At 38.6% G+C, this 24,180-nt stretch overlaps 3 protein-coding genes across 3 annotated transcripts in view; 2 read left to right on the forward strand and 1 right to left on the reverse strand.

Annotated features, from left to right (window-relative positions):
- LOC128258940 (dendritic arbor reduction protein 1) overlaps positions 1 to 15,799 on the forward strand; it is a 32,890-nt gene extending 17,091 nt beyond the window's left edge. The window contains exons 2-6 of the mRNA XM_052990981.1: positions 4,256 to 4,856; positions 5,819 to 6,501; positions 6,909 to 7,617; positions 10,655 to 10,714; positions 15,107 to 15,799. Of these exons, the coding sequence (XP_052846941.1) occupies positions 4,256 to 4,856; positions 5,819 to 6,501; positions 6,909 to 7,617; positions 10,655 to 10,714; positions 15,107 to 15,294 (2,241 nt within the window). The 3' untranslated portion in view covers positions 15,295 to 15,799. The remainder of the gene's footprint in view (positions 1 to 4,255; positions 4,857 to 5,818; positions 6,502 to 6,908; positions 7,618 to 10,654; positions 10,715 to 15,106) is intronic.
- On the reverse strand, positions 15,675 to 16,763 carry LOC128258951 (ubiquitin-conjugating enzyme E2 D2B). Its single transcript, XM_052991001.1, has 2 exons — positions 16,679 to 16,763; positions 15,675 to 16,624 (listed from the first exon to the last, which is right to left on the reverse strand). Exon 2 carries the CDS (start codon positions 16,595 to 16,597, stop codon positions 15,812 to 15,814), a length of 786 nt encoding a protein of 261 aa, XP_052846961.1. The 5' UTR covers positions 16,598 to 16,624; positions 16,679 to 16,763; the 3' UTR covers positions 15,675 to 15,811.
- A 5,471-nt stretch (positions 16,764 to 22,234) lies between these two features.
- On the forward strand, positions 22,235 to 22,720 carry LOC128259309 (uncharacterized). Its single transcript, XM_052991616.1, has one exon. It carries the CDS (start codon positions 22,235 to 22,237, stop codon positions 22,718 to 22,720), a length of 486 nt encoding a protein of 161 aa, XP_052847576.1.
- Positions 22,721 to 24,180: the final 1,460 nt, after the last annotated feature.

Consider the following 24,180-nt stretch of genomic DNA (forward strand, 5'->3'; position numbering starts at 1 on the left):
CTTACGGGCTTTATGGAGCGACATTTATGAGCGACTTTATGCGCAGCTGTCGCAGCCGCCAAGATCGAACGCAAAATGGCCAATTTTATGGCTCAATACCGGGGCTGGCTAAGAAAATGCTTCGTATTAATAGAGGTAAAAACAGTCAGATAAACAGTTGGCAATTTGACATCTTTTTTATATAGTTATTTTTGGCATATTGATGGTCGTTAATAGATATAGAGGCAAATTGAAAAGAAATGTCAGCCGGATGAATGGTGAACGGGGTTTGCGGTAGACTCGGCTCTTTAAAATGCAAAACGGCCTCCGAAGTTGGTTAAAAAAGACAAGCAACAAAAAAACACAAAACAATAAAAGTAACAACGAATATAATGGAACATAAAATTTATTAATTTTTATGGGCTTTATTATTTTTTTTTTTTTGGGGAAGGCATGTATATTTGTTTGCTTCCCCGTTTGTTTCCATTTCTCACAACAAGTGCCAAATTTGGTCTGAGGTTCTTGACCACGAACACACGCACGTGCGATGGACTTTGTATGTATTTGTATCCGAACGAAAACGCATGTGTGCGTGCGTATCCGAGTGCCAGTGCTTTATTTTGCATATTTTGTTCGATTTTAAATGAAGTCACGTTGCACTCGTAAAGTTGATATTTATGTTTGTCATTATTTTTTATGCTTTCTGCTTGTTTTTCATATAAATATGGCCTTTTTGTGTCTTGTTTTTTTGGGCCCCACTACATGTGTAGATACTTGTTTTCCGTGGCGGTGGCGTTAAACAATAGTTAACAACTTTATTTGTGCACTTAACGCTCTTGGCCATTAAAAAGCCAAGCAACTCCTCACGTTTCGGCTGCCATTCACCTGAGAAATGCCAAAGCAGCAACCTCAGTTGCAGTTGCCGTTGCAGTTGCAATGTTGCAGGTTGCTGTGTTGCTGTGTTGCTGGTTGCATAGTGCATCTGCGGCAGAAGCCGCCACCAGTCAACGCCATCGCCTGTCAGTCCACATAAAAGTCAGAGATGGGGCTATGAAAAATCACCAAAACGAATCGCTAAACAGCCGCAAAATGCACTCGAAACGGGGCATGCCGAATTCGAGACGCGGAAGATGAGAAAATCCACTGAAACTGTCCAATACTTATTGCCGGTGAAAACGAAGCCTTTGTTTGTCTTTTGAGATTGCCGACAGGTGGAATCGCAGGGAAAGTGGAACGCGGGGTGTTGCCTTGATAATAAATTATTGTAAATAATTTTTTCAGATATATTAAATGTTATTTCTTAAGCATATAATATTTATGTTAATTTATTTTTACTTTTATTAATATGACAGTTGGTTAAACCCTTTATTGATGTTAGCAACTATAACTGCTATTTACTTATTAAATAAACTGAAAATAATTTACAGATTCTAAAGATTTTTTAAATGTTATTATTTACAATATATTTAAATGACAGTTAGTAAAACCTTTTTTTACAGTAAAAACAATAATTTTTATTTAATTATTAAACAGATTATATGCATTCAAGCATTGCACTTGTAAAACTATCATAAAAACCGCAATTTAAAGTTAGCATTACAAGTGACAAAATCACAACATGACCATTTGTAACTCATTTTGGAAGCAGCTTGAAGTTTCAGCTTACAAATCATAATTATGGCCACCGCCGAAAAACAAAAATATTTCCATAACCAAGTAATTGACACCTTTACAATTGGGATTGTTTAAACTTATGTCTCTTTTAGCTATTAAATCATAATTATGGGCACTGTCATAAACCCAAATAGTTTCCTGCTCAAGCAAATGACACCTCTCTAAAAGTAATTCCAAAAGCAATTGACCCTTTCAGTAATTATAATTTCTCGTGTTGAATAAATCACGATCGGAACGGCTGCAGCTGCAGTTTAACAACACTAGGCACTCTAAAACCCAATTCACCAACACTCCAAATGGGTCAGATCAATAAACAATAACATAAAATGGCCAAAGACTTCAACGCAAAATGGGCAAATAACTCACAGACGAAAGCGGCACAAACCGGCCATTTGAACTCCAGTACAATTTATGCTAATTTTTATGGGTACATAATGCCCATTTATTGACGCTGCCGTCAGCAGCGATTATTGACAACGGCATTTTAATCCTCAAAAAAAAATATCATAAATAAATAAAAATACTTTGGCGTGCCTGTGTCAGTGCAAAGAAATTGAAATTATAAGTACCTGAGCATAATGTCCAAAAGAACAGAAAAGTTCATAATTGAAATTCATGTTTGTAGTTCTGGTGACTGTCACACAATTACCGTTTGGCTTGGTGCTGGCTCCCAAAGTCCAATCGCAGCCACTTAAAGATTCCGCGAGGCTTCCGCAGACGACGCTCCACGCATTCTTATGAGGTCATTTGCGTGGAGAGCCCACTAAATGCGCCCTAGCTGCCCAACTAACTAACCCCACTCCACGGAAAAAAACCCCTGAACATTTGCCAAGTTGGAAAAGTCGGTGGTTCGTGGAAAACCACAGCGGAAAATGGCAGCTCCAGACATTACTCATACCAACCGCAATGAAACACAAAAATCTATTAAAATTATCACACGCCATGTTGACCTCAGCGGCGAGTAAACATTACTCAAAAAAACCTAAAACCAAAAATAGAAATAAAAAATAAAAACAGTACCGTGTGGGTACTATGGCTGAAGCCCAAAAAAAAGAAAGAAAATAAAGCCAGAGCAGCCAATAAAATGAAAAATGCTGGCGCAAAAATATTGCAGCTAAAATAATTTGCCACGCTCGTAAATTTTCAGCTCATAAAACAGAAACGAGGCAACATTTGTTGTCGGAGTTTCGAAGTTTTGTTTCGGGGGAGAGTGAGTCAGTGTCGGGCATTTCTCGAATTTGAGTCAGATTTTTCTGCTATTTTTTATGGCCAGCCTTCGCCGATCGACAGTTGGATGTGATATATGGGCCCTTGGCCCATATCATTTGCATATGAAAAGCCAGGTATAAAAAATTTCACTAATTTGCCAAACGATTATTATGTTTGCCTAAACCACCTTAAGTGTTGCCATAAATTAGTTCTCTAAAAATTAAATAAAACAAAAGACTATCAAATGGACATAACAAAGAAAAAGTTTCAAGTAACAGCACAACTATTAATAAAAAAAGCCTAAGAAATTCGATAAAAATGGTAGTTGTGTAAAGAAGTAAACTTGATGTGTAAATCATCTACAGAATTAGCAATTTGTAGGCCTCAAGTCTGCAAACAAAAATAAAAAGGCAATCTTTGCATGACAAAAGGAACAGACTTAGCGCGTTTCTATTTGTTCTCGTTTGCGCAGCTCGCGAAGAGATATTCAAATTCGAGAAATACCCCACTCAAAACGAATGACTTAGACAACGAACTTGCTTGCATTCCCCTAAAAGCGCATGAGCATTAAGAACCCGATCCGATCCGAGCGCTGGACAGGCAATAAAAATAAAAATCAAAATCGAAATAAAAATAAAAATCAAACGACAAATCTACAAACAACAAATTTCGGTGCCAAGCAAAACGAAATTGAAGCGAAGAATGCAATAAAAATAAAGCCAGGGAAGAGAAATGAACGTAAAGATAAGACTCCCGTCGAATGATTCGGTCAGAGGGGAAGTGGACAGTGGGCAGTAAGCACGAGATTGCTCAAGTGGCAGCTCAAAGTGTTGCAGGGCGATAAAAGTTTAATCAAAATTTATGGGAGGGAAGCGGCCGAGAAGCAGATAGAGCTGGACGCCAATGAAGCAGCAGAAGAAGTAGAAGGCTTGGAGCTCTGATTGCCCAATAGCCCATATAACACACGAGCTGCTAAGACTGTTCATTTTACACCATAAGAAAACGCTTATTTCTTTTTACTTCAAATCATATAAAAATTATTATTCAATGAGAGATTAAACGCATATGCTGGCAACAGGTTCTACAAGAAATTTTATAACATATATTTCGAATATATAAAAAAAAATCATCTACTCAAAGTCATACAAAATGGTTATAAATTTGTATATAGATTTACTTTTAAAGTCACCAATCACAAAGAAACGTAATTTCTGGAAATCGTCCGAATAGATATTTTGATTTATTCTAAGCCTATACTTATTTTGTTAAATATCTAACAATTAAATATTTAAAAAATATTTACATATAATATTTAACCCTTGTTTTTGTTAGTGTATTTTTCCGATTGCTCAAAAGTTCTCTTTCCATTTTCATTCTCCCGTTTTTCCTGCAGTCCCCGGAACTGGACTATCGGCACGAGCTGATGGGACGTCTGCATAAGATCGAGCCCGCCGATGTTGAGCTTGAGGTTTTGGCAGCTGCTGCAGCAGCCGCTAATAACAACAACAACAACAGCAGCAGCAACAACAACAATCACAGCAGCAGCAACAACAACAGCAGCAGCAACAGCAACGGCAGCCAAACACCCACAAGCAACAACAACTTGGCGAGCTCTAGCCATCAGCAACATCAGTTCCACCACCACCTGCACCACCATCACTCGCATCAGCACCACCACCAGCACCACCGTTTGCACCAGCAGCACCACCACACGCACAGCTTGCAAAGCGGCGAAAGTGGTGCATCGGAGGCGTGGCCCCACTACGCCGGCGATGTTGCCGTTGCACATGCACAGCAGCAGCACCAACAGACGCAGCAGCAACATCAGCAACTTCAGCCCGCCGGATCGCCGAATTCCAACTCAAATGGAGCCTACGGCTGTGCCCCACTCTACGATGGTGCGCCCTACGATGTGGCTCTGGCCTACGGCGGTGGTGCGGTGGTGGTTGCCGCTTCGGGTGGCGCGACCTCCAGCGACAAGGAGTATCTATATGGTGGGTAAATCGAGATTTGGCGGAGGGGGGATACTGGGAACTGGCAACTTTGATGGGCACACAAAATTACACGCATGGTGAAATCTCGCAAGTCAATAGCAAAATAGACAAAAAAAAACAAGCGATGTTTGCGGCTCGTTGCCGAAATGTGAAATTTGAAACCAAACGCCCAAAAAACAACGCAGACAAGCCGGAGACCCTGCTCACAAAACAGATTGAGGTCGAGACGAACAGGCAATGAGCTTTTGTTACATTTGAACAAGCTAAGAACATTTAAAACTCAATATACGAACTCATTTTACAAGCTTAAAAATGTATTCAAACTATTAATATGATTTTCCTTTTTTTAGTTTTTAAACAATCATAAAGAGAAACTCTTATATTAGCTTTCTTTATGTTTTTAACTATGGAATGATGTAATGTGAATTGATATCTAAAAATTCTTTTTGAAAAACACATTTTTTATACTAAGTAAGGGATATTAAAACCTGCGGAGAGCACACTTCAAAATAATTTTAATTCTGATTTCATTAAAAACTTTTTATACTCTTTTTGTCAAAACTCAATCTCATCCTTAACTAATTTTTACAAACTCTTTATGTAAAACCCAGTTAGGATATTGAACACATAGTGGTGTTCACCGGAAGTTAAAAATGTGTTTTAAAATGTGTTTATAATGGGGGACATATATTTTTTTTCCTGCCATCAATCAGTGAACCCAAACCATTCAATAAACACCTCTGCACCCTTGACGAAAAGTTTTAATTCTGATTGTGGACCCCCTGCTCGCTAAATAGCCACTCTAAAAATAGTCAAACAAATGAGCAGCTGTTTAGAAATTTCATGCATATGCGAGATTTCATTGTTTGCATTAATAATTCCCCATGCCGGCGATTTGCATAAAGTGTTAGCAGGCGATTATAAAGAGCTTTTCTCTCCCAATTTTTTGACTGCACACATAGAAACCAAAAACAAAGAGGCTCTCTACGCCGATCCGCTGGACGATCCCTACCAGCGACCCGTGCTCTGGGACGATATTACTACCTCAATCCAAAATATCGATCCGGAGAATGCGCTCATGCTGAGCAGTAGCAGCAGCAGCAACAACAACAACAACAACAGCAGCAGCAACACTGGCGAGGCTGCAACATCGCAATTGCCGCAGGTCAAGATGGAGGCAATCGATGAGAGTTTGCTGGAGACTTTCTCGACCCCATTGCTCAGTCCCCTGGAGATAAAAACTGAGAAGCAGCAGCAACAGCGGCAGCAACAACATCAGCAACAGCAGCAGCAGCAGCAACACCAGCAGCAGCAGCAATACCAGCAGCAACACTATCAGCAACATTATCAGCAGCAGCACTTGTACCAGCATCATCCCAGTTTGTCGCTGCCTGGCTTGCCACCCGCTGTCGAGGTGGTGGAGTTGCAACTGCAACAGCAACAGCAGCAGCAGCATCTGCAACACAACACCAGCAACAGCAGCAGCAGCAGCCCCAAGCTGGCGACCCCCGGCGACAACAGCAGCTGCAGCAACACCTCCTCCTATCAGCAACAGTACGCATCTCAATTGGTCGCCGGATCGGGCGGCGGCTATCTCAACGGTAGCACCAACAACTCCTACGGCTACAGCTGGCACAGCAGTCAGGTGAGTGACGGGCATTGGCATTGCAGTGCTTGAAGTTGCACCATCTGCGATTTGCCAAAAAACAAACACTTAAAAAAAGCCACTCACATAGTAGGCAAGAAATCATAGAGAAAATATACCGTTCTACAAGATAAATATACCATTATACTTAAGTGTGTAATGTGTATATTAATTGTTGACCTTTAAAAGCTTAGTTATACAATTATTTTCTTCAAATTTCAATTTAGTTTTATTAGTTTAATGATTGACCTTCAAACAACACAAAAACCCATTAAAATAATTTTATATATAAAAATATATATTTTATTTTCTTCAAATTGCAATATATTTTTCTGTATCTTCTAAATTTGCAAATTTGAAAAGTAAATATAAAATATTTCAAATTTTCCCTTACTTTAACCCTATAGACGTTTCACACCAAATACCAAATACACCCGCCATCGGCGGCTGCCTCAGCCACCGCCTCCGCCACTGCCACGCCCACAGCTCAACTCGGTGCTCAACAGCAGCAACAGCAACAGCAACAACAGCAGCAGCAGCAACTGCAGCAACTGTGTCCCCCCGCGGCGCCCAGCACCCCCTCCGCCTCCTCCTCGTCCATCTCCTCATCGTCGGCCTCCTCCGCCAGTCGCCACATGTTCGTGCCACCTTTGACCCCGCCCAGTTCGGATCCCGGCAGTCCGGGCAGCTCGATGGTGGCCGCCGCCGCCGCAGCAGCCGCCCAACGTCGCACCACCCCACCACCGCCCTACCAGCAAGGTCATGTTCTGGGTCTCATTAACCCACCACCGCCCACGCTGCAACTTTTGGGTGGTGGTGCAGTTACCAGCGCCACCACTACTTTGACCACTTTAACACCCGCCAGTGCCATTCAGCAGCAGCAGCTGCAGCAACAACCACAGCAGCAGCAGCAGCAGCAGCAACAGGTTCAACAGCAACAGCAGCCACCCCCCACCCCCCGCTCTTCGGGGGGCGGGAGGCGTGGCCGTCATTCGCACCACCAACCGGGCACGGCGGCCCACATTGCCAGTTTAATGAGCGTGCGCACGGTGCGCTACAACCGCCGCAATAATCCCGAGTTGGAGAAGCGACGCATACACCACTGTGATTTCGTGGGTGAGTAAAACACATTTTACATTTGCACGTGATAAACAATACAAATACTTTGTCAAAATTTAAAAACAAAATTATTACTCTTATATAATTTATATTACTTGAGCTTAATTTCGTTTTTTTTTTGTAATTTAAATGTTAATGAAACTTTCCGAAACTTTTAAATTACATTTATTCATATTAAACATAATTTATTGCAAGAAACTAATTAATAACGAGTAAAATCAATCTTGAAAGTAATCTTGATAAAATTTCAAACCAAATTAAAAGAAAATTTTAGAGTTATTTACGTTTTACCACAATCCTTAAAATAATCTTTAAACAACTGGGAATGTAATGCTTTTAAAGTGAGACAACTTAACAAGTATACAAAATATTTAGAGGAGTTAAAAGGTAAACAAAAAGTGTACTACATACCAATAATTGAGTTCCCATCTTGTCGAGATCTCTGGAGATGCGCTTCCTCATCTTGATTTTTGATTGTTAGTCGCTGCATGCCGCCATATCGTTTATCATTTGGCGCGTTTTGCGACACTTTTCGTAACAAAGTCGCCTTCCGCCCCCTTTTCCGCCCACTTTAAGCCCGCCAACTCCACTCCACGTGCGATCCCCATTGCGCATGCGTGCCGCGTTTTTCCAATCGGCATTTATTTATTCTCTATTTATCTATACATTTATTTATTATCTTTCTGTTTTCTGTCTTTCGTTTTCTTGCTGTGCGACTGACAGTTCCCGCTGCCAAGTTTCTAAAGCTGAGGCGCTTTTTCAATTGCCTTCTTTGTAATTCTAATTAGCCAGTTGCCATATTTATGTAAGAGCTTCGAGCCACCTTCCAACTTCCACTTCCACTGAGCTTTTGTTAAAGTTGCATGTTTTTTTTTGTTATTTGGTTTTTAGCCTGGCCAAGTGCGTATTCAATGTCAGAAGTGGGCGAGAGATCGTTGAGTCAGCGATAATCAATCAATGGGGAATATAGGATTTGAAGTGCTGAAAGAAATTCAAATACAGAATATTATATTACACTTGTAGTCATAGAATCCATCACTAGGTGAACTTAAGATCATTAAATTTCAAGTTATTTATACGATACCTACATCATGAAATTAAAAACTAATATCAATGGAAGGTTTTATAAAAAACTTTATATTTTTCAGTAATCAATTCAGTTTTTAATTTACGAAAGAAAATGCAGAAGATTTAAAAAAATTAATGTGTATGTTGCAAAAGACTTGATTCCTTAAATATTTGATTTTAATTTAACAAATTACAGCTATAAAATATTGTATTTTAGCTAGAGTTTGTTGTTAATAATAGCAAATCATATAAACTCACTTTAAATTGAAAATATAACTGAAAATTAATCTTTAGAATACCTAACAGCACTTTTGCAATAAAAGAGTCTTATTTTAGAGTGGTTTTGAAACACTTTGAGATCTCGCAATGAAATATATTCGCAGATAGCTTAATCTCGAATCGAAGATGAGATCACATTAACCACAGTCGCCACAGCGAACCGCTTCGAATACTATCCATTAGCTATCGATGGATCATTATAATGGCCCAAAAAGCACTTAAGGCGACGCTGTCTGGCATACATCTAAAAATCGAAAAATAGAAAAATCTAACAATCCAAACTCCGTCCATTCCGTCCGTGTCCCAATGTCGCTTGTTCGAGCAGACTACAGTACGTGCGTTGCCACTAATAAATAATTGACAATTGTCTGACACGTTGGCCATGGCCATTTTGAGGCAACTGCAAAGCCACGCAGCCAAAAGGCTGTCCAAATGAAGTTATTATGCCATAAGCGCACGCATCAGACAGTGAGTTATGTCTGGAGTTCCTCCGATTTTCGGTATCTCCAACTGTCTAACTGTCGACGATCGTTGCAAGTTGCAGGTTGCCTGTTGCCAGTGGTTGCTGCTGCAAGTTGCTAGTTGCCAGTTGCAAGTTGCTGGCTGTCAGCAACATTCTTCGCGGCATTGTGTTTCGTGGCACGTTTAAAGGCAGCTTTCAATTAGAGCCGTACGTGCGGGGATCCCCGGGAAATCCTTTTTTGGACTGCGAAAGGGGCACTAAATTGCCTCATAAATGTCACTCGCTTTGTGGTGTTGCAAGTTGCTAGTTGCAAGTGAATTTCGTGCAACTTTCACCCGCTAATTAAAGGCCCACGCCCACTGACCCACTTTGTGGGAACGGCTCTTCTATCGGGACTCGAAATTCGAGGCTCCCCTATTGTGATATCTGATGCTGTGAAAAGTGAGCAAGTGCACTCAAAAAATGTTATAGCCTTCAGATGCCCAAAGCTTTTAACAATTATAGGCAGTAAATGATTTTTAGCTGCGTCTTTAAACAGGAAATCAACTATAATACATAAAAGTTTATATATTTAAGCTTCGAGGCGCAAAAAGAGTAAATATGGTTTTGAATCCAAATTAAAAACTTCATTGCTTTAAACGTAAGGTATTATTTATTTATCGATTTAATAGACAAAGTGATTTTCTTGAATTTATTTTTATCAGATTTTTGAACTATTTATAATCAAGCAGCTTTCAAAACTATTTACTTAGTAAAGGAAGTTAACAATTATAGGCAATAAAAATTTTAGGCTGCGGCTTCAAACAGATAATCAACTGTCATACTTAAAAAACTAATATATTTAATCTTCAAGGCGCAAAAAATGTAATTATGGTTTTAAAAATCAATTTAACAACATAAAATGTTTAAACATAAGGTATTATTTATTTATCTTAAAAAATGTCTTACAAAATAGTTTGAAAAATTAGTTGAATTCAGCTTCATCATAAACTTTTAAAACTACTTTTAAAATTTCCATTTATACCAATAAGATAAACATGGAAAATGCAGATATTACTGAAGGGTATTTGTTTTTTAAATGGCTTAAACAATTATCCACTTAGAAAAGGCCTTTTAAGTATAAAGATTTTATATACAACTTTTCCAAAATTGCAAACTTTAAAACTGCAATAATTTAATAAAAAGAAACCTTGTTCTGATGTTTTTCAATTCATTTTATTTAAGGTTGCTCCAAGGTCTACACGAAGAGCTCGCATCTAAAGGCCCATCAAAGGATACACACGGGTGAGTTTTCCCTTGAGCAAAGATACCATTTAAATCAAAAACCACCCACTTGGTGACCCCGTCTATGACCCGCTGTCTCAGTTTGGTCCACACTGCGATCCTTCAGCTCGCATGTGGGCTGTGCACCACTGAGCAAAAAAAACGGAGCCAAGTGCACCACTGAACCACCGATGAGCCACCGGCGAACAGCTGCACCACTTGGTTTTTCGGGACGTTGGTTGCCCAACGTCGCCTTTTGATTAATTCGCGCGCTCATATTTGTAGTTGCCAGCACATAATTTGCCAAGGCCCAGAAAGCTTCGAGCGCCTTTTTTTTCGAGTGCCGTGCACTGAGAAAAAATTAGGAAATTATTTATCGCGATTTGTAAAAATAATAGGATTTTCACAAATAAATGAAAACTCACAAGTTTTTTTTAATAAATATTTTTATGACAAGATTAATTTAGCATTTTGAAAAGCCTATAAATTTAAAAAAAAACTTTCTGACAAAAGATATGATTTTCAAAATGTTATCAATTTTATAATTTAACATTACTTATTTTTTTAATCTGGCTATGAAAAGCAAATTTTATATTTATCTCATGGTAAAAGAAAAAATATATACATTTCTAGTGATTTATAAAAGTAGTTAATTTTTTATTTTTTTTCGAATTTCTGATTAAAAGGGTACTTTCAAAGCTTCAATTCATATTTAAAAGGAAATCTCATCTTATTGATCTTCAGATTTATTTTCCGTGTGCTGTTGATTTTCAATTTCTGCAACACGGAGGCAACCGCAGCAAAAATCGTGATTTGTACGGTTTGTTTTTGCGGCTCTGGCTTCGTTTTTTTTTTCCTTTCCCCTCCCCCCAAATTTTTTTGTGGTCAGTTGCAGTTGCAAGTTGGCAGTTGCAACATCGGCAATCGGCAATCGCCAACGCCATCAGCTGGGCGCACGTTTGGCCTGCATTTCCTCCTTGCTCGGATTACACTTGACGATCCGCTGGCCACCGATCACCACCGATCACCGCCGAGATCACCTGTCTTCTTTTTATGGGCCGCACGTTTAATGCCTTGCCTCCACAAAAAAACAACAACAACAAAATAAAGGAAGAGGGAAAAATAATACTAAAAGACGGCAGAATCCCATCTCTCCGCCGTTTTATTAATCGCACATGACCAGCTGATTTATGCGCAACTTAAAGCGCTGCCTTAAAAACATTTTTATTATTATGATTTTTGTGTGCGCAGCGCTGATTTTCACTCAGCTGATAAAGAGTTAACGCCCCATCAGCGAGAGAGGTCGGCAGCAGTGGGTTAACGTTATATTTTCCCTTGAGATCGCCAAAGGTTCTCTTACCCGATCCGATTTAGAACACAGTCGCAGACCAACCCGCTTCAGGCCAACACGAATTGCGGGGCCTGGGTTTATTGGATTTGATTTAAACCGACAAACTTTCGCAATTTTTTTTGAGTGGCAGACAGATGCCGAGATGCAGAAATGCTTGGCTACCGTCTGATGGCTGTCGTTTTGTTTGGCTTTCGAGTTAGTTAGCGTTCCGGCAAAGCCCAGCCCATTCATAGATTTCTTCAACAACACAAACACACACACACACATTTTTTATGCCATTTTCGAGGCGCCACCAGGCTGTTGTCTCTGCTGATTAGCAACGCCGGCTCGAAAATTGAAGATTTTTCCGGGGCTTGAAGCGGGGAGAAAAGTGACGAGATTGAGAGATTTCCACCGCAAATATTTGCCAGACTCATTGAGCTGTCCGCGGTACGTTCGTTGCCTAAGTCTTTCGTTTGCGCGAAGCGAAGAGGTCCATTAGCAGGAGAAAAACTTTTGACCAAATTAGTCAAGGTGAAGATCAGCATAAATCTAGACATTGGATATGGAAACATATTCTTCATAAAATATGAACACCTTTATAATTACTGAGAAATTAAAAAAAAAAATAAACCTATTCGAATTTTAAATTAATATTATTAAAAACTTAATTACTAGTAAAAAGTGCACCCTTATTAAACTTATTTTAAAATTATGCGTTAGAATCTTATTTGTTTTTTAAATCAAAATATCACATACAAAATTTAGCTAAAATTAATTGATCTCAAATTGGATATAAAATTCCTGCTTTCTTAAAAATTCATAAAAAATGTAAACTATTAATTTGTAAATGCTTATTTTTCGAACAATTTTAATCGTATTTTTCAAATATTTTTGATACAAAAATACATGCTTATTTCTAGTCCCTATTAGAAAAGAAATTAAATTTATCAAAAAATTCAACTTAATTGATATCAGCAAATCGGCTTTTCCCTTTGTTTATTTTTAACTAGATTCTCTTTCCCAACCTCATTGCCATCCATTCCCACTTCCTCACATCTTCATATCATCACAGAAAACCTAAAGGCTCGTAAATTTGTCATTTTTATTTGGGCTTTTTGTTTTTATCTGGCTGCGTCGATTAGAAAATCACTTGGTAACTAATCTTTATGCAGGCGGCGAACGCATAAATTTGCCATATCTTACAGCCAGTCCAGTCTCCAGTCTCCTGTTTGCAGTTTGCAGTCCAGTATCCCTAGGACTTGGATTTGGGCTCAGATTCGGATTCGGATTCGGGCTGGAACTGGCTTATTTTGTACTGATTTGTTTGCTAATACGTTCGCGCTGCCATAAATAAGTTTGATTTTATGCCCAGCGACTGGAGGAGGTCTTTAATAGTATGTGCTCGTGGTTGTGGTCCAGTCCCGGGGCTCAGTTCATTGGAGTCGGAATTTATTTATATTGAGTAGAGACCTTATCGCGGCTGTAAGTAAAATTATGAAGTAATTCCGCGCTGCGCTTATCGCATTGCGTTCATCGCACATTACAAAACAACATTTACATAACTTTTGTTTGTTTGCCGTGGCAGTTTCAGTTTGTTTTGTGCCTGCCCCATTGCCAAATTAAATTCCCACGGCCGGTGAGGTCCATTTAATGTCCCATTCTGGGCCAGGTGACTCACCATTTGGCTGGTCATTTGGAATCCCAAATCCCAAAAGCCCCACGTGGCGATTATGTTCGCATCTCGAGGTACTTAAGTTCATTAAAAGAGATCTAAATAAACCAATAAGTCACGCCACGAGTCGAGGGGCATTGGGTTTCTATCCGAAAATCCCGCAGCAAAGTGTCAGCTGAGTGCCACTCGAGATCTCTTCGCTTCGAGGGCCCCCGAAATGTCCGAGAAAACCAAAACTAAACAAAATTTGTGCGTTTGTTAGCTGTATAGTACAAAATAATAAACAACACTCGCTTTGATGTTGGCTGAGATCTCAAAATTGAGATGGGAGATGGGTTCAAGAGGCTAGGACAACTGCATGATTTGGGGGAAAGTTCGGCGATAAAGATGCAATTGTGCTTACAAAATGCTGAAACATTTTTTTTCTAATAAAAACATTTTAGAATTAAGATATATACACAAAACCTTTAGTACGATAAACAAAATATTTATATGAAAACAATTTTTTAAAAACACGAAGTCTACAATATATTACTTTTTTATCCAAATAAAATACATAAAAATGTCCCAATCCCTCTATTTTAAGACTCTTTCGAATCGCTGTCTTTCAGCACTGAAATCTCAATTCTGCACACCACAACCAATCCAATTGGATTATGTCCGTGGATAAACCATTCGATTCGCTCAGTAAAACCCAGCTAGACAGCCAAAAAATGTCAAGTTCACTCACAAATCTACAGCCGCAATAATTATTTCATTCAATTTCAATTTCAATTTGAACACGAATGTTTATGTTTATGTGTCGCATTCGAATTTTCGGAGGGGCTTACGGCGAGTCTGAATTAGTCATAGAGCGGTGCCAATAACAAAGAGTTTCGCATTCACCGGCCGGTGGAATTTTTTCGAATGTCTTTTTGGCTGGGTAACAAAAATGGTAATAGAAATCGCAAATTACAAAATTCACAACATGCAAACTTGTGTAGCAAACTACTGCAGCTGCCGTTCTGTTGTTGTCATTTTGTTATTGCCAAAAAAAATAATGAAGTATCAATTATATCCCAATGTTCGGCATAAGATTTTCAGATCGTTTTTAGTTTTGAACTACGTACGCAGTAAAATAATGTGTCTTTCTTGATTTTTTTTCTAGAATTTATTAAAAATTGTTTAATTAATTCTATAACTAAGTATTTACCAAGCATATATTTCACATAATGTATATGTAAAGTGCGACATACTTATTACTTACTTAAAATATTTTTGTAATAAGTAAATTAATAATAATATTTAATATTTATTATTTAATATATTCATAGAAACAACCATAAATATTTTAAAAAATCCCAGATACGCCCTTTAAAATACTTTTGCAAACCATACTGATCCATACTGATCAATTTTTTTTTTCCAGGTGAAAAGCCGTACACCTGCCAGTGGCCTGAGTGCGAATGGAGATTCGCCAGATCCGATGAGTTGACCAGACATTACCGAAAACACACGGGCGCCAAACCCTTCAAGTGCATCGTTTGCGAAAGGAGTTTTGCGCGGAGCGATCACCTGGCACTCCACATGAAACGCCATTTGCCCAAGAACAAATGAGAAAGGTCACGGGGGGTCACGAGAGCCCAGCAAAAACAAAAAAATCAACTATACCACAATCCAAAGGACTTTAGCGTAGATAAAAAGAATTCGTTTAGTTGAAAGGTTAACTACTACTTGATAGGAACTGCTAACCAACTCAATTAACTCAAATGCGAAGTGTAGTAGTTTAAGTAAATGAAATTACCACCTGCTTGAAGAAAAAAAACATCCTACAAAACCAACTAACCAACAATTCAGCACCACAATCACAAATTGAACTAGCATAATCTAGAGCTCTACTGTAAGTTAACATGTATAAACATATTCTTTAGATTTATAGTACAATAGATGTTTAATCAGAATTTTTAACATATAGTACGTGTGTTAAGTGTAGACGTAATCCCATAAACTCTATGTGTATGTATATTGCTATCGCAGGTATTTTAGTGTCGTCGTAAACCGTTTAAAATCCACCAAAAAGTGCTGGCACAACAAGATCCAATAAAATATATTTGAAAAACCATTTGAAGAAGTCTCAAGGTTTGGCATATTGATGGGTCCACTGGCGTGCAATTTCGTTGTGTTTTTCTGGGTCACCCAAATAAAGTTGGGCGATTTCCAGCTCCAGGGGATCGGCTGGATTTGGATCGGCCAGCAGGGACATGATGGAGATGAGTACCTTGGGCACGGACAGAGCCGGCGACCACTGTCCCTTGAGAATGTCTAGGCAAATGTAGCCCGAAATCGTTATGTTGCAGTGAAAGATCCTGGTTCGGAACTCAATGTGCGGTGGCTGGAATGGATAGTTTTCGGGAAAGATAAGGTCCATCTTAAAGCATCCGCCTTCGTAGGGCGTGTCCGGAGGACCTGGAATGGTGGCTATCCAGTGAAAAAGGTTCTCGTCCACAAGTTCTGCTTTGCATCCGTCAACGGGTCCCTTGGCAAAAACATTAAACTCTTTTTTCAGCCTCGAAGTGGCAATTGCGTCACCTTGATTGGGCACTGTTCCCAAAAAACTAGGCACTGGCATGAACAAAAACTCTGGTTCCGTGGGTTCATTAAAGGGTTCGCCAAGACGATGCGGAGTAGGAGCACGATTTGCGATTCTCACACGAGGAGGGGTCCTTAGAGGAGTAAACCTTGGAAGAGATGAAAAGGTGATACTAGGCCTCCTCCTCGACCTTCCCCTAGATGCTTGGGCATTTGGAGTGCGAACACGATGAAGTCTATTTTCAGAGTTTGAATTGGTTGACAAGTTCACTGCTGCTGCAGCATTTGCTTCCTCTCGGCGCCGTATACGTTCGCTTCGTCTTGCTGGCATTTTCTTATATTATAATATAATGTAGACCTTAAAATTGAAAAATCAAACAATTACTAAAACAAAAAACTCGCCAAAACATACCTCTCAAATTTATGAACGAGTAAATAAAGGCAACTGACTGCTAAATGCATGACCTACTCTTCAACTTTTTGAGGGCCTAAAAATCCTTAATGCTTTAAAATTTTCTTAATCAGTTGTCACCAAATTTTATTGCATTTAGGGGATTCCTTAATAGACAGGTATATAAATTAAACTTTCAAAACTTTTAGCAAAAAAAAAAATAATAAAAACGTAAGTTTAAAACATAATCAATTGGACCTTTTGGCTTTAATGCTATTAGAATCTAATTACCATTTAAGTACACAGTAAAGCCAAAATTTTGTCTGACAAAAATAGTTAGAAAACGAATAATTATTATAATTTATTTCACATCATTTTTATTCAAGCTATTTATTTATTTTCGCTGTGTTAAGTATAGGTGCTTATTGCTGCATGACTGTACTTTAGCTTAAAAGCTTATTCTATTAGCAATTCCCTGCTTGATTTGTTTGTCACTTATTTATTGCAATTGGCTGGACTTTAAACAATTATTAACATTTCCCCCATACGTGCCTGGCAAGGTAAACACAACTCACAATCACAATCACTGAAAGTTTTCCCCGTTCGAGATCTATTCGAAACTCTCCAAACGTCACAAAGGCAGTCATAAGTTTTTCTATCGACTTTCGACAAAAAAAGACAATAATTTCATTTAGATGAGAATGTAAACCCGATAAGTGTGACTGTGACCCCATGCCGAACGAAATGTCTTGTGGAACTCAATTGGGTTTTATTGTACTGGGCTCTTGCGATCATTATCAAAGTATTTTGTACACGAAACAAACATGTCAAGCAAATGTGTTTTTGCTCCCCTCCGCAAAACCCCCCAAAAAAAAGCGACCCGAATAAATTGTTAAAAATAACAATAATAATTTCAATTGTCTGCCTGCATTTCGATTCGAACGCGTCATGTTGTTTTGATTGGAGCGATGATAAAAATCATTTCGCTTTTGCCCTTAAAAGAGGGTACTTATTTATAGGGTAGAGTTCAGTTACTAAGCGATTTTTTCGTGGGGAACCTGTTTGACTTATCATAAATTTATGAAACATTTAAGGCAATTAATTAGGGGATTATATGATTTGTAGGCTGGCTGAGTGTGAAGTTTGAAATTTATTCAAGCAAAGGCATTTGCTTCATTTAAATTTAAAGGTTAACTAGGTATCTACAAGAAAATCCATCAAGAGCTGTAGTAATTCCAACAAAAAGGAAAAGTGTTATTAGAATGAAGAGAACTCGCTAGCTTAGTAAAATTGAAATTCAAAAAAACAGGCATCTGACTATTAATTTACAAATTGTATAAATAAAATTAAATCCTAATATTAAAACTTAACATTAATACAATGTCTATTAAATTGCTTGATTTTTCATTAAAATATTTCAATTAATGTGACAAATGTTAGATTTAAAATAGTTCCTAATTAAGTTAAAATTATTTTATATAGTTCAAATGTTTAATTTTAATTTGCAGATATTAAAATCAATTCCGAAAATAATACAAATACAAAATTTTATAATTCTTTAAAATAACTAAAACCCACGATTGATGCAAATCAAACCAAAACATTTTTAAACTGAGTACCAGCGTAACCTTCTAAAAATAATAATATAATATAACAGAACTGTTTTAAACTTAAATTATAAAAACCTATACACAAATAATTTTTTTTAATGATCATATATTATATTATTTTTAAAACAACATCAGAAAAATGGAATGGAAACCTATGATTTCAATTGGGACTGGTAATTATGAAACCATAGCATTTTTTCAAAGTGTAATACCAATGTTTATGAGTACTCGATTATGCCCTTCACGTGGGCGTTGAGACATTGGCATGCCCCCATTCATTCATCGCAGCATCTGAGCATCCACTGGCACATCCCCATCCATCTGTACCCACATCCCCAACCAGATCCACATCCATATCCACATCCATATCCATCCAGTGCCATTCCAGCACCACTCTTCAATTGTGCTGCGCTTCGGGCTGATTAATCATTTGGCGACTGACAGCTCAACTTTGCGGCCACAACGGGGCAACCCGCTTATTAAATTGGCTTAAGATCGCCGGATAAACCTAAAGTACGTGTAGGAATGGGACCCCACAACTGGATATTATGCATACGAGTACAGTATAGCACATCGCACAAAGGTTTTTTGTCTACAGCACCCACTTGACCATATGGAATACAAAGCCTCATGAAATTGATTCGGTTTTGAGCCAGATCGCAGATGTGATAAATCTTATGATTTCAATTAATTTGTGAGCGAAAAGCGAGGGGCAGTGGAAGTGCACTCATTATGCCAAGTTGGTTAATGTGTCAGTGGAGTTTATAATGATATACACAGAATATGTTTTAATTTGCAGCTAATTAAGCCCAGCTCTGAACTTTAATTGATTCCGAGCGAATCGACAGGGAATTGTGAATAGCGAATAACAAATGAATGAAAATGAATGAGATGTTCAGCGATTCGAAAGGTGATTCAATAATTAAGTACTCCACTTCCTTGTGGGTGGATTTTTATATTTTTAATACAAAAAAAAACGGCATTGGATAGCCTTAAATGGTTTATTTTTATGTGACTACAATGTTTGCTCTTCATATCGTATTTAATTATATTTATTTGAGTGCCTCCTAATATAATCAGTTCTGTTAAGCTAATTGTTAAAGAAATTGTAAACTATCAATCTTGCTTACTTGTCAAAAAATTTAAATTTAAGGGTTGAATTAAGCATCGACCTATCAGCCTATGGTCAAAGTTTAAGTTCTATAGAATAGTCTATTCTATTCTATTCTATTATAACCCCCAAAACACTTTTTAAACTTATTAAACTGTTAACTATAATTTTTGATAACCTATCGTCAAAGTTTAAGTCCTTGTCTGGAATTCTCACAATTATATAAAAACTACATTTTTTGTTGGTTAGATGCTTTTATGTAATTAATTTTAACTGTTTGATATCAACAATATTAACACGTGACTGCCACACACAATCCATTAAAAATCTACAAGATGTCCCCTTATTTCATGGTTGTTAGCATTTCCTACTTCCTCTACCACTAACATCAATTTGGTAACACCTTTTACTTTCGTTTGGGCCACGAGTCCAGCTGCCGCAACACCCACAGTGACTCAAAAAAAAACTCCCACATTCAGACTTACTGTATATACTGCAACTCCTGAGCAGGCTCATCCATTTTAAGCCGAGCCATAACATAAAAGCGCCCATTAGCCAAATGGGGGAGGACCCCCCCGGGGTTTTATTTTTCCAGGGGCGTAGGAGAGCAAAAGGGGGGCAGCAGACGCCATCACTCGTGCCCGTCTGGTAATCGTGACAGACATTTGGCCAGAAGGCGGAGCAAGGGGATATGGCCATCCAACATCTACCTGCGCACAGCAAGAAAATTTTACTTCTTGATATTAATCAATATAATAATTATCCAAACAAAATTATTTGCGTAACTAAAATATCAATGAAAGTCTTGATATATAGAACATAAAACAAACATCCGAATTGTAAACAAAACAACAATTGTTAAATTGGTCCTTCAATACCGGATCCTTGCACCATTTTTCTCAGCGTGCACCTTCTTCAACCACCGAAATCGAAAACCGAAAAACGGAAAAGCGCGAAACAGGAACCGCGGCTAACTAGTCTGCCAAGTTGGCCAGCTCTACGGCAAAATGGTAAAATGGAAAGACTTTTGGCCAGACGTGCGCCTGCTTTGCATACAACAATATGCGACAAGACACAAGACAGCCGAACACAAGACAAGCGCTGGCTAAAAACGGCGACAACTATAATTAAGCTTAATTGCTGTTTAGCGCGAGTCGGGGCAACTTTTCGCTGCAATAAATATATATACGAAAAGAGAGACAGACGCCCACGCACCACTTCACGTATAATTAAATTAAATTTATAATGCGAATCTCAACGCGATAAATAAGCCTAACCAGGTGTTTTTCGGGGCGCAAGGGGGGTGTGGCTCCAGATATCTGGGTAATTGAAAACTTAAAGCGCACTCATCGCTCCCTCTTATTGTTTTTCGTGTGTCGGAGAAATTAATTAGCAATTAAAAATGCAGCACACAGCGATCGGTGGTTAAACAACAATGACCGGGTCGGGTCTCTCTCTAATCTGCTGGGAAATAATTCATATTTATAAATAGACAAACATTATTCAAAGTGTCCGAGCGGGAGCCCGTGGCCCGAGAACCGTAAATTAAATCAAAATCAAAATGAAAACGATATGGTCTTATGCCCAGAATTTATAACGAAAATAAAAGCCAGAACACAGTGAAATCGAAAACACAAAGAAGGGGAAATCAAGGTGGGGCATATCCGACAGGGCAAACTACCTTATTAAAACTGATTTCTATAGCAGTAAAATATTGTTTTAGTAATAATAAAAAAAATATTTTAAGCCAGAAAAATCTTCCCAAATTCTTAATTGCAGAGTTCATAAATCTCGTTCTTATAAACCCACCCCTGATATTAGTTAATATCCAATTCAAGACACCCTTAGAAAAGGGTACTCAAAGCCATTTGGCCAGTGTCCGCCCACAAAAAAACCGTTGTTGCTAGCAGTTGCAAGTTGGGAAGTTGGAGGTTGGGAACTTGGCCGCTGTCTGCTGGTCTTTCTTGTCCATTTTCTGGGCTTTTCGACCCGGCTTGTGACTCAATGCAGCTGCAGTTGATCGACCGATCGATCCATGGCAACTGCAAACTGAAAATAGAAAAAACAGAAAAAATAAGAAAACAAAAAACAGAAAACGGCTGCTGCATTTGGCAATGAACTTTTCGCAGCGAAAAAAAGACAAAAGTCTAGACTGGAAATGCGCTGGCAAAAGAGCCTGAGCCTGACTTTGAACTCGGTCAAGTCGAGACACATTTGCGAAACTGTTTGCATATTTAATTGAACACCTACTACAACAATAAATGAACTGCAGCTGCGGCGAAATCGCTTTTTCGCAATAATAAGCATAAGCATAATAATAATCAGGCGCAAACAGGCTCAATGGGCCAAAAAGTTGCCAACGGGCGAATAAACTAAGTCGTGCTTGGCCAAAACTAATGACCATATTTAGCACCAAGCGCTGGCAATCCTATCCTTTGGCAGCCTTGGCAGCTTCAGTGTTGCAAAGTGAGAGGATCTGACACTTGGGCTGACAACACTAGACATTTAAAGGCTTTTTACACAATCTGACCTCTTATCTGCGTTTTTTTTTTGGTTCAAATGGTGGTGTTGAACAAACATTTCAGATTTGAAAACTTAAAAACAAGATTATTTTTATGGACCCTTTTTATTGTCAACCAGAAGATTTGCACATGTAAGAATCCTTTTGCACTCTATTTTAGTGTTGAAAAGTGAGTTTTTGACAATCCTCACTGGTTGCCATCCTGCACTCCATTCCTGTGTTGCAAAGTGAGCCTTTGTCAAGAGTTTGTGTCTCGAGGAGTAGTGACAAGTTGACGGACGTCAGTAAAAATTCTACAAAATTACAACATAAAATCTTAACTAATTTTAAAAACCATGACCGAGGGAACAAGGCGCAGTGAACGCATTCGTCGCATCCAATTGGAGAGATCCATGGCCCGCGAAGCGAACCCGAATCCTGCAGGTCAAGGGACCCGTGCTCTCTTCGTTGTGGCTAATTTTTCGCCACCTCCTCGTCAAAGGCGTTCCAGGCGTTTCGTACCCCAGCTGGAAATAATCTCCGATCCTGAGCACACAAATCGCACCATCTTCATGCCGCTGCACTTGTCCAACCGCCGGAATAGGAATCAAATGATTAGATCCGTCCTGTTGCCTGTACCAGAGAATCCGCCTTCTGTGCCTCAACGCGTTCGGTACATTTCCGTAGCCAACTGGAGCTTTAACAACAACACCACGCTGGAAAACCGTGGAGTACTCTTGATGGTCATGCTCGTAGACCCTTCGCTGGATACCGAAATGCGCCGCCATCGTAGCATAGTGATTTCCACCATCCAGCGCATTGCCGCCTACTTCCTGTTCTAATATCTACTTTTATGGAAGAAGAAATATTGTAACATTATTTTGTTCAGAAATGTCGACACTATATTTAAATAACATGTTTTACAACTGAGGAACGGAGTTAATGGATTAACAATTTTCGTATTTTCTACCAATTTTACAAATTGTAGTTAAATTGACTAGTAAACTATGCAAATTTTATTTTCATTTCATGTTCAAATATACATATGTTACCCCAATTTATAACATTTTGATTACATACAAATTTAACTTCGACTTATAGGTAATCAAGCGTTTTTTTAATATGTAGGTGTATATTTCGACAATTATTAATAAATAATCCAATAAAAAAATTTAACATCTTCGGTTCATTCAATATTTGTTTAGAAATATTAATATCTTAAGAATATATTTCTTACAACTTAAGCAAACTTTGTCAAAGGCCCTAATTTATTTGTGAATGGTAATGTACTTAATCAAACTGATGTTCAAAGAATATATTGAAATAGCTAGCTAAACATTTATTTAAAAAGTTGGATAAAAAAGATTAATTTGACTACTAAATTTTGTAGAAAGTAGTTTAAGTATTAAAACTATTTGTAGCATGTTATGTGGAAGAATATCATTTTTCTATGCAAGAAAATCCATTTTTTAAATTGAACTGTATGCAATCTTTTCCAATTTCCCAATTTTTCGAGAAATACGTAAACGATTTGCATTTGCGAGTGCGGTGGCACAATGAACAATCGCTTCCCGAACATCACTCTTCATATGTCACGCGGATTGTCGTTTATGAGCTGCAAATACACAGATACAGATGCAGATACTCGATATTTGCCATTGGATGCCCAATGCCCAATACCCGATACTCGTTTGCCCGTACTCAATGATTAATTGTGGGGCACGCGACGAGGCGATGCCAATCGGCTGCCCCAAGTGACAAAAATCAATGCAACTGCAAATGTGTGAGATGAGCAAGTGCGGCAAAGGAGCGAAAGGGGAAATGGAATGACAGGAGCCATAAATCTTGGTCTCGACCCCAGATCCCATACCTCAGAAATCAGAAATCGGAGATGTCACGGGGCGACTGGTGCCCACACAGAGTCATCTTATCGGAAGCCAACTATCGGGTCTTCTGGGGAATGTACTCTGTAATCGTACTCGAAATGTCTGGGCATCGAAAAGGAAGTTGGCCACAATCAATCTCAATTAAACTGATGGCTACTGCGCTGAGGAGTCGCCTTATTTGGCTTATTTATTCCTCGAAGGGCATGTAATGATCGCAAGGTATTTATAAAGGTGGGTAAGATTTTTATACCCTTGCAGAGGGTATTATAATTTCAGTCAGAAGTTTGCAACGCAGTGAAGGAGACGTTTCCGACCCTATAAAGTATATATATTCTTGATCAGCATCACTAGGAGAGTCGATCTAGCCATGTCCGTCTGTCCGTCTGTCCGTCTGTCCGTCTGTCCGTCTGTCCGTC

The sequence above is a fragment of the Drosophila gunungcola genome (genome assembly GCF_025200985.1).
Source record: "Drosophila gunungcola strain Sukarami chromosome 3L unlocalized genomic scaffold, Dgunungcola_SK_2 000005F, whole genome shotgun sequence".
Taxonomy (NCBI): Eukaryota; Metazoa; Arthropoda; class Insecta; order Diptera; family Drosophilidae; genus Drosophila; species Drosophila gunungcola.

Bases quoted from the DNA above. Each gene is read 5' to 3' on its own strand.
- LOC128258951 (XM_052991001.1), bottom strand. From the start codon at position 16,597: ATGCCAGCAAGACGAAGCGAACGTATACGGCGCCGAGAGGAAGCAAAT.
- LOC128259309 (XM_052991616.1), top strand. From the start codon at position 22,235: ATGACCGAGGGAACAAGGCGCAGTGAACGCATTCGTCGCATCCAATTG.